Source organism: Ascidia mentula, chromosome 5, assembly GCF_947561715.1.
Source record: "Ascidia mentula chromosome 5, kaAscMent1.1, whole genome shotgun sequence".
Taxonomy (NCBI): Eukaryota; Metazoa; Chordata; class Ascidiacea; order Phlebobranchia; family Ascidiidae; genus Ascidia; species Ascidia mentula.
This window is the reverse complement of record NC_138570.1, coordinates 21,686,955-21,703,842: the sequence shown is the minus strand read 5'-3', so window position 1 is coordinate 21,703,842 and position 16,888 is coordinate 21,686,955. Positions and strand designations below refer to the sequence as shown.

The following is a 16,888-nucleotide window of genomic DNA, read 5'->3' as shown; positions in this document are numbered from 1 at the left end:
AATTTCGCACACAACTTTTGTGGAATTCCGCTTGCAATCCTCTCTCTAAATTGGTACATATGAGTACGATCACACCACAAAGGTAATACGTAACATTGGCAACACTTATATACTTACTTTTCCATTATACGGGTACTGTTGAGAGCTTGTGATGCCATATCTTTTGATATGTTTAAATGCGTGTCTCGATTTTCCACCACGGTCACCATTATCCATACAATCAACAAGTTGTTGTTCTGATAGTTCAATTAATTCTTCATTCTTAATTTGGTTATGAGATTCCACAGCACCAACCTAAAAGTAATTTGTGACAAAACAACGATAAATTACATAGAGTCTAACTAGACACTTACAGAGGCAAATATCCAGCAAACTGGCAATTCTTTTTGATCTTTAACGACTGTGACACATCCCTCATCTCTCCAGTCTTTGGTATAATATCCCACACCTTGCGGATAAATAAATTAAAAATATGTGACTTCTCCAGTGTTGATTTTACCACCTGTAGCACCACCACAAGCATCTTCATCATCTCCACTATCATCATCACCACTATCGTCATCTTCACTATCATCATCTCCACTACCATTATCCTCACGATCATCATCATCTTCATGAACATCATCACGATCAGACTCATCACTTGTTTCGACGTCAGCACCATTGATCCAAGAAAGATCTTGAGGATTCTGTTATTTTTTGGTATAAATAACACAGATATTTGTTGATTTTACTACTTTTGTTACACTCATGTATATATTTTATTTAAAATAAACCGAAAATGATTATTTCCACAAATTTTTAACCACAAAATTTGAAAACACCTTACGTGACTAAACGTTATTTCGCAAACCTTATCACTAAATGCTGACAGACCAATGCAATAAGTAACCTTTCCTTTTTTATATCTCGAATTGTGATCTTTAATTTTGTTTAGATTTGTTTCCCAAACACTCTTCCTCCTTTGCTCTTCCTCTTCATCCTTGTACTCGATTCCTGAAACAGTCATAGTTATTACAGAACGTAGAAAACGTGGAAAAGGCCTGATAATATTAGGCAATTATTTCGACAGCGCGGCTGAGAAATTGTTTGGCGACCATCAAGCACAACCACAGAAACTCAAACATAATCTTTAACGCCTCTCTTCCAGAAAAGACGTTAGAAATACTTCATACTAATTTCACTTGTAGCGACAGTCACCATGTGTTAATTGATGATCGTTTACTACCCTGTAAGCCTCTTCTGCAGAGCTGGTGTACGACACCAGTTCCTAGAGATTTTCTTGGCTATAACATTGACTCCATCGCCGTAATCACGAACTTTGCCGCAGCTGATGTCACGCCACAGTAATCTTCGAAAAGCGATACCAATCGATGACGCCACCACCATCACTTGTGCACGTGCTTTCGTTTTTCATTGGGTTGCGAGGTTCGGCATTCCCAGTCACGTATCGTCAGAACGTGGCCCTCAGTTCACGTCCGAACTGTGGACAACCATTGGTCAACTGCTCGGTATCTGTCTTCACCGCACGACAGCTTTTCACCCACAAGCGAACGGCTTGGTGGAGCGATTTCATCGCCATTTAAGCCACCTTGTCGGGTTTCATGGTTTAGCGATAGACTGGAGGCCCGAAACCTGAACGTCAGACAGCATTGCCGGATTTAGGTCACATACATTGACTGGAAGTGAATAAAGGCATGTTTAAACGAATTTAGTTTGGAACCGAAGTTTGTTTACAACAATGTTAACGATATAAACAAGCGTTTGGCCGACGGGATTGTCCGCAGGAACAACAAGCAGCATTAATGCAAACTTGTGGGTCAAAACATGTGGCCAATAGTTAGTAAAGTTTCACGAAAAACTTCATTATTCCATTTTATTTTTTCGAGTATTTATATTTTTATCTCGTTAGGAAGTAGAAATTTTTTGTTGAATTTCTATGAAAAAACCTACTGAATTTTGTTTTCCAATTCTTCCACTCTTGATTAAATTTATCCTCAGGAACATTCGCCATCGTCAATATTAAGTAACGAAAATATTCAGATAAAAACGCAGTAATGCATATGATACCAAACATTGTTGAACTAAGTCTAGCACGGAGTAGTGCTTCTACCACAAACAAATATTGTAACACCTAGCAATGGTAAAAAACATTCATGTAATGGTTTTTCATCAAACTATTCAAGATAAATTTTTGCTTTTGTGCTTAGTTGTGTTACAACTAAATTAATTCCTCGTGAGGCACCAAGCCTTAAAATCCTTGCCGGAACGAAATATTTAGGACCAGTAAGACTTTACAAACGTGCTGAAGCGTAACCTGAAACATACGAAGTGTCACCAAAACTTGTCGTCAAACATAACACAAACCAATCATAAAAAGCGCAACGAAAATGGATGTGAAAAAATTCAGATCGGCGAAAAATTTGGACAAGAATATTATTTCCAAGAATCGACAAAAATTTTGTTGTAATGTTTAGAGAAATGTCGGGTAAAATTTATTTTGATCCAATTAACTTGATTGCGATTTATGGCAACAATTTTATTGTTTTTAATAAAGGAGTTTCCCAGCAACATGTTATAATTTTAAGTTTCCACATCAGCATATTGAATACTTGCTGTATTATGGCTTGTGGCGTGCTTGCTATTTATTCGTAGTAAATTGAATAATGCGAACATGGCGTGACACATGACACGTGAGAGAATCGCAAGAAAAAGGCAACACGCACTTAAATTAACACAACCCGCGACGGAACATCTTTACAACATATTATGTCGCTACAGGCTGTTAATTCAATTTTCTTTTTTCGAATATTAAGCTTTTTGTCGGACAACCGTTACATAATCACCTCTTGCAGAGTCGATACTTGTTAAATTGATCACAAAACAACAAATTTTGCATTTTTGTGTTTGTTCTCGGTATAAAGTCATTTTCCGTTCTCACGCCAGAGTTAGTGGTTTGTTTCATGGGCAACGTTGAAACTATCCGTGCCTTAACCGAATTCTTCAACCGTAAAATGCCAGGTGTGCCAACAAAGAAGATGGTTGTGTTGTCTGGTTGTGTTGTCATGGTTAGCGACGATTTAAACGTCCATTGTGTTGTTGATACAACAAATGCGAGAACTTGCCTGTGGGAAAAGACTGCGCAACAACACCGGCCTAGGCGCCCGACTCATGTACCAAGTAATAACCTTGCACGGTTCTTCGCCCAGGTTAACTACCTAACATTTCAATATAGTGAAGAACTATAAAACATGCATAACGCTCTTTCTTATCTACACCAACAAACAGCAAACACATCCTGCGTCGCATTGTTCTACTACTTTAAATATATCGTTAAATATTAAACCAGGTGTATATGCGTTTCCTGACTATTTATCGCCGTGTTATGCGCTGTACTTCATTTGTCCTGATGAAGGTCAGTTGAATAACGACCGAAACGTCGTCCGAACTAGTTTTTCTTTTTTGCCAGAAGAGCCTAACAATACCAAGTATGTGCGTTTGTGTGGCAGTGATAATACAACTAGCCTTACGTCACTCCTTGCTTTGTTGCTTCACGAGACGAATTGACTTTCGTTTATCGCTTGCGCTAACATATTGTCGTGTCGCCCAAAGCAAAATTCACATGCATAGCAGTTTTGTCGAATGACATTGTCAGAAAACAAGTTTCAACGCCACAGTTTCCGACTAGGAAGAATTATTTTGAGCTCTCAATCAAGATCGGGAAACAGTGGGGAACTGTTTTACCACGATTCGGTAAAAACCCGTTAGTCAAAATCAGACAGGAACTGTATACGCGCGATAAAAAGAACGCACGGCGAATCGAGACGAAGATTCCCGCGAAGGGGTGTAAAGGTTTACCGAAGTCTTTGTATGCCCGCGTGTTTCATAGCATTCGTGCAACGCAGCAAGCTGAATTCTTCTCTTGTGTAAACAATTCAGAAGTGATTGACACTCACAAGATCGTTTTAGATCACGTCACCACTCGTGTGATGTCATCGTGACGTAAAAAAGAAATTTCACCAGAACGATAGAACGTGATGAATCAACTCAACGTGTTCTGTCCAGATGATAAATGTATAGTGACCTCGGCGGCAAGCACTGAAAATGGGCGAATTAGTGAGAAATAATCACGATTGCGACACCGACAAGATAGCTCTCTCTTACTAACAATGGGAGAATCTTGTTCCACTTACAATCAAGACCAGAAGACAGAGAGTATGTGTGAATTTCTCCATGAAACAACCGTTTGAAATGCATAAAACCGAAAGTGCATTTTCTTCCCTTCAGCCAAAAGGTAAGACAATATCAGAGACAGGTAGGAAACCTCCCTGTTATCTACTGTGTCAACTAAAGATGCCTACACTAAGGCAGTAATCGTCCACGTTAGCTTTGAAACAATTTCGTTGCGGCAATGTTCCGGCAATAGTAGCTCTGTTCACTGCCATATAACAACGAATAAATAACTTCTTTTGCACATCGGTCTTCGATTACCGAAATGGAAAACCAAAATCTACTTTCTATCGCAGCAGCGCGTTTTCTAAATTATATCGCAGCAGCGCGTAAAAAACGATTAATTAAACATAAATATCCACTCTTTCACTCTGGCAACTTCCACTCGGTGACTGAAACTGGTTCGAAAATGTGGTACACACCAAACCAAAGACAAACCCTGGTATATTCCGAACAGAATAGGTTTGTCTCAATGTGTCCACAATACTTGTTTGCGCAGTCGAAACAGGGGGTTCTACGGGGTTTAATGATTAACGAAATTGTGACGACATACAGTTGGTTTAAAGTGTACGAACGTGCAATGACTTGCCATACACAAAGCACAGTGTAAATATATCAAAGTGCTTGCGTCATCAGCCTGAATTCCCACTCCTTTACTTTAGGAATGTTTCAAATGGTGGTAATGATAAGAAACTTCTGGTCCACGGATTCTCTCGATAAAATGACGCCAAACTTGTAGCTAGAGAAAAACCAACGGGATTGGCAAAACTCTTTGCATGAGTAAGAAGTTACTCTTTTGTTTGTGATACTTTAGTAGTGCAGGGTGTAAAATGTCCGCTTATCCTTGGCGATACAACGGATACAAAATACTAAATTCTTATATGACTTGCCAAGCACATTTTTGTACCTCACTAGTATTCGAACCCATGGATACACTGGTCAGGAGTCACAATCAGGTTTTCTTTTAGGTATATGTAGGTCAGGCGCTTGACCGATGTTGCCAATTTCCCAAAATCTACGACGAACTTCGAAACACTGGCCTAAAACTGCCATCTTGCGATCTTTCGGCTGAAAATTAAAATTTCAATGCTTTCATGGCTGAATAGTGGTGACCTCGTTTCATAAACCAGAGCATCTTCGTAAGTAAGCGCATACGCGCGTAAAAATTCGGTCCGTCGCCTTTTTCAAGATAAATTTTGCTTTTGTTGTTAATTGTGTCAGAACCCAAATCAATTTGGCACCAAGCCCCAAAATCCTTGCCGGAACGCAATGTTTCAGGACCAGTAAGACTTTACAAACGTGCTATCCTGAAACATTCGAAGTGTCACTAAAACTTGTCGTCAAACACAACACAAACCAACAATGAAAAGCGCAACGAAAATAGAAATAATTCAGATCGGGGATCCATTTGGACAAGAATATAGTTTCAAAGAATCTACACAATTTTTGAGCAAAATGACTTTGATCCAATCAACTTCACTGCGATTCACATAGTTTTTGATTAAACAGTTTCCCATGTTATACTTTAGGTGGCCGATCAACATATTAAATACTCGATGTATTATGAGTTTTAATTCGATTTTATTTTTTCGAATATCAACCTTTGTCAGACTAACAACACTTTATAATCACCCCTTGCAGAGTTTCGGCACTTGTTAAATTGACCACAAATCGTGGTATTAAATGGAAAACAACAAATTTTGCATTTTTTGTGTTTGTTACCGGTATAAAGTCATGTTTCGTTCTCACGCCAGGGTTAGTGGTTTGTTTCAAGGGCAACGTTGATACTCTCCGTGCCTTAACTGAATTCTTCAACCAAAAAATGCCAGGTGTGCCAACAAAGAAGAATAGGCATAGCTGGAAACAACCTATCCATGAAACTTATGGACTCATTTACCAAGTAATAACCTTGTACGGTTCTTCGCAAAGGTTAACTATCTAACATTTCAATATAGTGAAGAATTATGAATCATACATAAGGCCATCTTGTGTATCTACACTAACAAACATCAAATCCATCCTGCGTCGTATTGTTCTACCGCTTCAAATATATCGTTAACTACCAGGTGTATATGCGTTTGTGTGGCAGTGATAATACAACTAGCCTTACGTCACTCCTTGCTTTATTGCTACACGAGACGGAATGACTTTCATTTATCGCTTGCGCTAACATATTGTCGTGTCGTCCAAAATATAACAAGCATATCCGTTATGATTCGAATTCAAATATCAAGAAACTATTCAACTCACGTAACTAAAACTTTACACAAACAGTCACATTTCACGACTATCACCATGTCATTAAAACCATGACGTCATTTAATCGACATTCCTAGAGCTCCAAAAGGAGTAAAAGACGATCACACCAGTGTAAGCTGATTCCTACAGTCACATTTCTGATGTTTTTTCTATTAAGTCATTTAATCGATTCATTAAAACCCGTAATCAGACAGGAAATTTATCCGCGCGATTAAAAAGAACGCAGGGCGAATCGAGACGAAGATTCCCGCTAAGGGGTGTAAAGATTTACCAAAGTCTTTGTATGGCCGCGTGAATAAAATTCGCACAACACAGGAAGCTGAATTCTTCTCTTGTGAAAACAATTCAGAAGTAATTGACACTCACAAGATCGTTTTGGATCACGTCACCGCTCGTGTGATGTCATCGTGACGTCATGCATACATGATAGCGTTCAGAAAGAAATTTCACCAGAACGATAAAACGTGATGAAACAACGATCTCGTGAATATCAATAATCGCAACGTAACGAATACTACGTGTTCTGTCCAGATGATAAATCCATAGTGACACTGAAAATGGGCAAAATTAGTGAGAAATAATCACGATTGCGACACCGACAAGATAGCTCTCTCTTACTAACAATGGGAGAATGTTGTTCTACTTACAATCAAGACCAGAAGACAAAGAGTATGTGTGAATATCTCCCTGAAACAACTCACCGTTTGAAATGCATAAAACTGAAAGTGCATTTTCTTCCCTTCAGCCAAAAGGTAAGACAATATCAGAGACAGATAGGAAACCTCCCTGTTATCTACTCTTGTCAACTAAAGACGCATACTCTAAGGCAGTAATCGTCCACGTAAGCTTTGAAACAATTTCGATGCGGCAATGTTTCGGCAACACTAACACTGTTTTCTGCCATATTACAACGAATAAATAACTTCTTTTTCACATCTGTCTTCGATAACGGAAATTTGCTTTCTATCGCAGCAGCGCATTTTCTAAATCCCCACATATTGTTGTACGGCCCAAGAAATAGGTTTTCTTTCACACTCAATACCCTTCAATGCTTGAGAAGCCACCCCTGTTCCTTACTGACAACGCGGTACCCGACTACACTCTGTTTGGCCTCAGAACACGGTTCCAGAAACAACACCACGTATGCGCAAAATATTAAACGCACCAGGCGCAGAAAAAATTGCTTAAATTATGGATCACAACATAGGAAAACCTGTTGCTCTCAATGATAATGACAAGGAACTATTTTGGCTGCGCGGAATTGAGCCAAAACGGTGTCTCCCTATTACGGGAAAGTCACTGATCCACCAAAAGTGGATGCTAACCACAAAAGTCGAAGCCCCTCCTACTGTTTTTACTAAATGGCCTCCTGACTATTAAAATTATGCAACAGCAATAAAATACTCTTGTTTCTTTTATGATTGTCTGGCACTTTGTACTATAAATTCATTCACAGAATACCAACTCTAATAGCAACACTTAATCTGACTCCTGACACGGTTAGTGGGGCGTTACAGGACTTAGAAAAATATTTTTAGTAATTAACGTATTTACAATGCAAAGTCTACTGACTCAACACTGCCACCTTGCGGCAAATGTTACATAATTTAAAACACATTGCTTAAGTGACGTATGCAGATGAACCCTATAAAGTCCATTTAAACTTCACCATAATAATGTCTTGCAAAACTTTATAATCTCCTCTGATATTTTACAAAATACTATAATTAAAGTCTTACACAATACTGGTTAGCAGGCCTTAAACGAGATTTAATAACTTTTACACATTCAGGACGGCACCAATAGTTGAAGAAATGAAAGATGAATTTCAATTGTAAGGAATAAGCCTTTTCTCGAAAAAGTTAGGTTGGTCTGCGCAATGCACTTTTATTATCTTCTACTGTAGAAGCAATTTTTCAAATAAGTTAAATTTCTTGGGACGATTTCAACAGAAATCTTAAAAAGAGTTACATGCCAATGACAACAAATACCTACATTTTTTAAAGTTTATGCGCGATGATGCAGCCAAGTGCATTCTGACATATTTACTTTTGAAGTGACGTAAGGACCTGGAGATAATAGAAAAATAAAAGCGCTCGGATGCAAAGTTACCACCGGCGGATCCTAGCAGTTTTGCGCAAAACAGCGTATTTGTAGAAAAACGAAGCAGTTGGGAAAGACAAACAGGTAGTTTGTAATTGTACGAGCAAATCGCTTATCCAAGATGGGAACAAAATGCTTACAAAGGTAGTTATTTGCACGGAACTGCTCGTTGGCAGATAATGGTAAAAAAAAAACAGAAACACAGCAATCAGTTGTGTTAAATCTTCGAATATTCATCAAGGAGACATTGGCCGGTAACCCCCTATCAACACGCCACATTACTTTGATAAAAACAAGTTACGGAGCTATTCAAGGTGGAACAGAAGCTAAAACACAAAGTTGGTTCATTTATGTTTTTAATCCTCATAACCTGCAATGCATTTGATGTTGCTTTGATCAGCTCGGTGATCCAAATTGCAATGCTTTCATAACAAAGTAAAGATGAACTCCCTAAAAAGTTAAAACAGAAGTTGCAATTCGAAACTTATGCAACAGTTTGCTGGGTTAGATTTTAACAGGCACCGCATCAGGGTCCAGATCGTGTAAAATGTTCTAGAGACATCATAAAAAATAAGCCTACCTTTTGTTGTCAAATTTAATCTATAGGGTGGCATTATGGACATTACGCCGAATAGGAAATACGGATAAATTCTGTTAAAAGCGTTGTAGTTTACAATGCTTTCACGTGGATTGATTGTGATAAATCAAACAGCTTGCGGTAAAAAATATCTTTCTATCAAACAAATACTTAAAACCTTTTGCTTCTCCAAGTTCAGTCCTTGAATGTACCCAACCATGGCTGAATTGTGAGATTGCCACGGTTTTCAATATTAACAGTGCCCACATCAGATTACAACAGTGACATATTTTGTTTGACACAAAATAATATTACTTGCTTGGCCGTTTGGTCAGCAAAGTCGTCTGATAGTCACACCAGCTGCACTGATGAGACCTTTCAGGTCGAAACAGTGGCCATCTGTCTGCAGCTTATACACAAATATTACTTGCGTTTAAAACTTTTGTGGACCGATAAGTGCCTGTCACTCAACTAATGTTTCTAATTGGTAAAGAACCCTATTCGTTCAGAACATTTGACATAAGTTCGCACGTGAGTTCTAATTGTTGTGCTCCCTAACCTGACATTAATTGAAAACCTGATGTAAAACCACGCCACTATTTATTACATAAAGGTTAGCCAGTTGATGAATTATACACGCTTGCAACACACTTGCCGAAAACAGAGCCAAAACGCGAAGCCAAGTGAAAACACAGTAAGCCCTGAAAAAAAGGCTAGATTAGACGAAGAATACACTGAGTTACACGAGAAATCATCCATTATACAAACTGGAGAGAGGCGAAGCGATTAAGATATCTGCAAAATAGAATCGACCGAAAGACTTGCTCTCAGTAAACATTTAACAAAGGACAGACAGTTACTCAAACACAAATTAATGTTTTTTTCACACAAGAAATCTAACATTTCTAAGGCAACCGAAGCAAACAGTTTTAACTGAACAATAAAATCGCGTGAGAACACACATATCGAGTGGAAATTAATATCAAATTGCAAATCGTCAGTCGATTGATTTTAAAGACAAGACCGTTACTTAGTTACGTAACAAATGAATTGTTGTGCCAAGTTTTTCAACGACGTCGCGCGGATTTATGGTAAATCATTACTTCGGTGATAGCAACGACCTGGTACCACGAACAATCAGTGACATATAGCTCGACAGGCATTACTACAAAACTCCGATTAGTAAAGTACATTTGGCGTTGTCAAAATAGTTATACATTTTAACACATTATACTTGTAACGTAAAAGCACGTCACTAAAGTATATCATTAATTTGGTTCGTATGAAGCAAGATTCTAAATGACCAGATTGGTTGTCATTCTTCGGCCTCTTATTGGTTGACAAGAATCCATATTTTAAACCTAAACACCTTGTGAACTACATTTCACTGCAGGATAATATGCATGGGCAGTAATGTTGCAGTGGTTTTCACCCCTTGCAATTTTCAGGTAACCGGAATTTTCACCTTTGGTGTATTTTCCCCAACTGCAAAATATCAAATCATTTTAAATTTTTTTGACCAACTTAAGTTACATGTTAGTCCTACAGACAACAAATAGTTATGTAAGTATTGCGTTTAACACAGCACTTACGACAGACTGTGCAAAACACATGGTAGTAATAAACAACCAGAATAGACGAAATAACAATAAATGTGCAAAGGTTAAGAAGACATTAATGTTCATTCAAACAATGTGTTTTTGCATTTAGTTGGTTGAGTAATTTTACTCAAATCGTTTCGTGTACCCATTGTTTGTGTTGTGGTCATGCATCATTATGTATATACGGCAGCAACAGTGCGCTTTCATGCCACAGCCGCGTTATTCCTGGAATGTGCCGCATTCCATTCTGCGTCATTATTACTGGTGTGTGTTGTATTTCAAATGCAATTCCCTACCCTATAAAATTCCCTAGCCGTTTTTCATTCTATTGTTTACAAGAGTTCGAGAGAATACAAATAAGCACAAAAGGTTGCAAATATTTTAACCTGTTTTTGATAATCCAGTAATCTTTCACGATCTCTTTATTTCTATCAATCCCAATTCCAACCACCAAAACATAATGCCTAAATTGGCGGGGATCTTGTATTTTTTTGGGTACTTTTTCCCAGTCCGGATCAAAATATATTTCTGAATGAAAAGTTAAATTGATATTTCCATCCCAAAGTTAATATGTTTAGTTACCATCAAAATCCGTAACGTGAGAAAATAAATCGTAATCCGATATGGTGAGACAAACCGCAACAGGTCCTCGTTCTCTCACGATTGTCATCAGCTCATTTTCATTGTTAATTTTTATCCAATCAGTAATTTTGCACACAACTTTTGTTGCTTCCTGTTTGCAATCCTCTCTCTAAATTGGTACATATGAGTATAATCACACCACAAAGGTAATACGTAATATCGGCAACACAATATACAAACTTTTCCATCATACGGGTACTGTTGAGAGCTTGTGATGCCATATTTTTTGATATGTTTAAATGCGTGTCTCGATTTTCCACTACAGTCACCATTTTTCATACAATCAACAAGTTGTTGTTCTGATAGTTCAATTAATTCTTCATTCTTAATTTTGTTATGAGATTCCACAGCACCAACCTAAAAGTAACTTGTGACAAAACAACGATAAATTACATAGAGTCCAATTAGACACTTACAGCCGCAAATATCCAGCAAACTGGCAATTCTTTTTGATCTTTAATATCTGTGACACACCCCTCATCTCTCCAGTCTATGTCACCGATACCTTGCGGATAAATAAATTAAAGATATGTGAATTCTCCAGTGTTGATTTTACCTCTAGTAGTACCACCAAAAGCGTCATCATCATCATCATCATCTTCGCCATCATCTTCACTATCATCATCATCATGATCACTACCATCGCCATCAAGTCTGTCAGCTTTTCCATCATCAACTTCATCATCATCCGACTCATCACTTGTTTCAACGTCAGCACCATTGATCCAAGGAAGATCCTCAGGATTCTGTTAGTAAACATAAAACAGATTTTTGTTGATTTTACTACTTTTGTTAAACTTGTATAGGTTTTATTCATCACAAGACAACAATTTTTATTTCGACAAATTTGCAACCAAAAATGTTTTAACTTATGCAACCAAACGCTATTTCGCAAACCTTATCACTTAATCTTGATAGACCAATGCGGTAAGTAACCTTTCCATTTTTATATGCCAGATTATGATTTTTAATTTTGGCTAAATGTGTTTTCCAAACTTTCTTCCTCTTTTGCTCTTCATCTTCATCTTTGTACTCGATTTCTGAAACAGTTATATACAAAAGCTATGTGAAAAAAGGCTCGTTGCCTGATAATGTCAAAGAATTTATTTCGGCAGCGCGGGTGAGAAATGAGCCGTGTGAGGAATTGATCGGCGACCTCATAAACACAACCACAGCAACCCAAACAGAATCTTTACTGATGTCTCTCTCTTAGAAAAGGCTTTGGAAGTACTTTACACTGGTTTCACACACCGGCAATATTGTGGCAACCGTCACCAGGTGTTACTTGATGTTCGTGTATTACCCTGCAAGTCTGATCTGCAGAGCTGGGGTACGGCACCAGTTCCTAGAGATTTTCCTGACTATGACATTGACTCCATCGCTGTCATTACGAAATACCCTGCAACGAATTTTGCCGCAGCTAATGTCACGTCACAATAATCATCGGGCATCTGTGCCTGTATTATGACTAACCCATATGCATTTGCTCGCTATGATGTTCATAGACCTCCAGGCCATACGATGGCCCGTACAAGGTTTTACAAACGTCAGACAAAACTTTCACTTTGGACATGGAAGGTCGTCCACAAACGATTTCGATCGACTGCTTTAAGCCGGCCCACGCTGACCTCACGATACGACGTTGTATTTTTTTATATTGCTGTTCAGTTGAATTTCTATACAAAACCTACTGAATTTTGTTTTCCAATCATTCCACACTTGATCAATGTTGTCCCCAGGAACATCCACCATCGTCAATATTAAGTAAAGAAAATATTAGTTAAAAAAAATAATTATTTACAAACTAAATCAATTTCTCGTGAGGCACCAAGCCTTAAAATCCTTGCCGGAACGAAATGTTTTAGGACCAGTAAGATTTACAAACGTGCTGAAGCGTAACCTTGAAACATTCCAAAGTGTCTCCAAAACTTGTCGTCAAACACAAGACAAACCAACCATGAAAAGCGCAACGTAAATGGACGAGAAAAAATTCAGATCTGCAAACAATTTGGATAAGAATATTATTTCAAAGAATCTACACAAATTTTGTTGTAATGTTTAGAGCAATGTCGGGTAAAAGTGATGTTGATCCAATTAACTTCACTGCGATTCATAGATTTTTTGATTAGAAGAGTTTCCTAGTAATATGTCATACCTCATCAACAAAAATTATGTAACGTTGCAATATAGTGAAGAACTATAAAACATGCATAACGCTCTTTCGTGTATCTATACCAACAAACAGCAAACACATCCTGCGTCGCATATTGTTCTACAACTTTAAATATATCGTTAAATATTAAACCAGGTGTATATGCGTTTGTGTGGCAGTGATAATACAACTAGCCTTACGTCACTCCTTGCTTTATTGCTTCACGAGACGGAATGACTTTCGTTTATCACTTGCGCTAACGTATTGTCGTGTCGCCCAAAGGATACCAAGGATAGCCATTATGTTCCGAATTCAAATAACAAGCGACTATTCAACTCACGTAACTAAAACTTTACACAAACAGTCACATTTCACGACTATCACCATGTCATTAAAACCATGACGTCATTTAATCGACATTCCTAGAGCTCCAAAAGGAGTAAAAGACGATCACACCAGTGTAAGCTGATTCCTACATTCACATTTCTCACGTTTTTTCTATGAAGTCATTTAATCGATTCAGAGTTTTGATGTATGACGAAAACAGATTTAACGCCGCAGTTTCCGACTAGGAAGAATTATTTTGTGCTCTCGATCAAACTCCGCTTTGGTAAAAACCCGTAATCAGACAGGAAATTTATCCGCGCGATAAAAAAGAACGCACGGCGAATCGAGACGAAGATTCCCGCGAAGGGGTGTAAAGGTTTACCGAAGTCTTTGTATGGCCGCGTATTTCATAGCATTCGTGCAACGCAGCAAGCTGAATTCTTCTCTTGTGTAAACAATTTAGAAGTGATTGACACTAACATGATTGTTTTTGTAATCACGTCACCACTGTCATCGTGACGTCATGCAGACATGTAAGCATTAAGGAAATGTTAGAACGTGATGAAATAATGATCTCGTGAATATCAATAACCGCAACGTGACGAAATACCACACCACTTTCTAAGACCATAATTTTATGAATTCATAAATTCAACCCAAGTCATGCACATAAAACAGGTAAATTAGCGAGAAACTCTTAACTAAGGGAGACTTTCGGGGCTTAATAAATACGACTCTCAATGAAAATGACAACGAATTATTTCGACAGAGGTGGGAATTGAGCCTTGTGAGGATTTTAGCGGCAACCCCTTACCACCAAACTCAACCCTAGAACCTCAAACAACATCCTTAACGCTGTTTCCCTAATTGGGGAAAGCACCTTTCTGATATAAAGACTCACCACAAAAATCAAAATACCACTCATTGGTTTTACCTAATGGTCGCCTTATTTCAAAAAATACAACTAAAATTAAAATACTCCTGTTTCAGTTATGATAGCCTTGTATTCTGTACCATAAGTTCATAACCGGAATACAAACTCTGATCCCAACAATTTACCTGACTCCTGACACGGTCAGTGGAGGACGTGGAACATAGAAACAGGTTTCCAAATGTTTAACATATTAACCAAGAGCCTCTGGACCTCTGCACAAAAAGTAACAGCGAGACCCTGTAAATTACACTGAGTATTTGTAATAGGACGACAGAGACACCGGGATAACAATGGAAACACGATCCGTCCTTTGAAGCATCGCAACATTGTACGAAAGTTGTCGTGTTTACAATTAAAGCTTCAACGCGAAGTAGTTTCATGTTTTATTTTTACGGTTGCTTACTGGTTTTTGTAAAAAAAATATCAGCAGACATTCCACTTAGTGTCAGGGAACATGTATTACCACTCCTGTGCACAGTGGATAGTGTTGCCTGGCAACGTATATCTGTAAACCAAACTGGCTTCTGCGGAGTACGAAGTAACCGATTTACAGCGAATACAATTTCTTCCTACGTTTTACTTTGTTTTACTTTCAAGCTTTACTAGCACTCAAAAGAATAAATTTCGGAATCACAAATATTAATATAAAGCATAAGATTTTTTTCCTGTACTGTGCAGGATCCGTTTGTTTGCTCACGTCACTTATTAAAAACTAATTGATTCAAGTATTATCGGTCTCAACTGGCCATAGCTTGCATACTGTTCAGTTAACTGCACTTTTGATAATTAACCTACAGCCCCAACTATTTGACTACTAATTGAAAGTAGAATGAAGTTTAAAAGTAACTTCAAAATCCAGAACGTAACGTTTTGGTTACAATGTTCACGGTATGCAGATTTTTCCGATACTTACTGCTCTTCTGTCACAAATAATTTACTTGGTTGACGTTTCAATGGTTATGTAGTCGACCTTCGTTAGGCCAAATTGCGTAAATGCAGCTTTTTACATACAAGAAATCAAGGAAAAAGCAGGAAGGGGAAAAGAACGACAAAACAATTAAAACTGCGCGCAAACCAAGTAACTCGACTTCATCGCATTGTCGCAACATGCGGCAAGTGCAGTACACAAGCAAAATTTTGTACGCCTACTCTTCTTTGTTGGCACACTTGACATTTTGCGGTTGAAGAATTCAGTTAAGGCACGGATAGTTTCAACGTTCTCCATGAAACAAACCTCTAACCCAGGCGTGTGAACGAAACTTAACCTAAAAGGCAAAATGTGTTGCTTTTCTCCCACGACTTGCGGTAAATTTAACAATTGTCGAAATCCTGCAGATTGTAAATTTAACAATTGTCGAAATCCTGCGAATTCCAAACACACAATCACTGCGACAGGTTGCGACAACAACTATTGTCCTATCGTCAGACAATGGACCGGAATCTCGGTGTTTGATTTGATTTGCTTCGGAGTGAACAAAGGTAACTATAACGGGCTACACTTTCCCATGAGGCTGTTCCACAATCATGTATTGTTCGCGCAAACCCAAACGCAATAAAAACGCAAGAGGAACAAGAAGATTAACAAACCTGATACATAATTCGTTCATCCAAGTATGCCACAAACAAGAATGTCAAATGAAAAGAAGTTGCGCAATGGGCATTTTATCGAACGTTTGAACTTCGCAACTCTATTAAAATCGATCTCAAAGTCGTCTGATAGTCACACCAGCTGCACTGATGAGACCTTTTAGGTCGAAACAGTAGCCATGTGTCGGCACACAATATCACGACCGATTGAAAGCACTTTGTCAATCAATAAGAATATTTTGGGTTTTCATTAGTGACTCGGATAGTGAGTACTTTAATAACGCAGTGCCGTCCTAAGAACAATAAAATAGTCGATACATTTTTATTCACAACTGAAGATATTTCATTACAACGTATGTCGCACTAAACAACTGATTTCAACTGATTCCTCGTTTACGCCCACAAAAGTTGACGTGGTGTCAGATTTCATCCACTGTTGTTTTCTTGGCGGGGGATGGAACGAAGCCTATGTACGG

At 38.2% G+C, this 16,888-nt stretch overlaps 2 protein-coding genes across 2 annotated transcripts; both read right to left on the bottom strand.

Moving 5' to 3' along the window:
- Window positions 1–105: 105 nt before the first annotated feature.
- Window positions 106–1,009, bottom strand: LOC145903222 (cathepsin S-like). Its single transcript, XM_082991287.1, has 4 exons — window positions 854–1,009; window positions 500–689; window positions 354–448; window positions 106–294 (listed from the first exon to the last, which is right to left on the bottom strand). Exons 1-4 carry the CDS (start codon window positions 1,007–1,009, stop codon window positions 106–108), a joined length of 630 nt encoding a protein of 209 aa, XP_082847413.1.
- An 8,782-nt stretch (window positions 1,010–9,791) lies between these two features.
- LOC145902707 (cathepsin S-like) lies at window positions 9,792–15,716 on the bottom strand. Its single transcript, XM_082990789.1, has 8 exons — window positions 13,104–15,716; window positions 12,310–12,452; window positions 11,969–12,158; window positions 11,829–11,917; window positions 11,593–11,769; window positions 11,353–11,521; window positions 11,157–11,298; window positions 9,792–10,654 (listed from the first exon to the last, which is right to left on the bottom strand). Exons 1-8 carry the CDS (start codon window positions 13,162–13,164, stop codon window positions 10,531–10,533), a joined length of 1,095 nt encoding a protein of 364 aa, XP_082846915.1. The 5' UTR covers window positions 13,165–15,716; the 3' UTR covers window positions 9,792–10,530.
- Window positions 15,717–16,888: the final 1,172 nt, after the last annotated feature.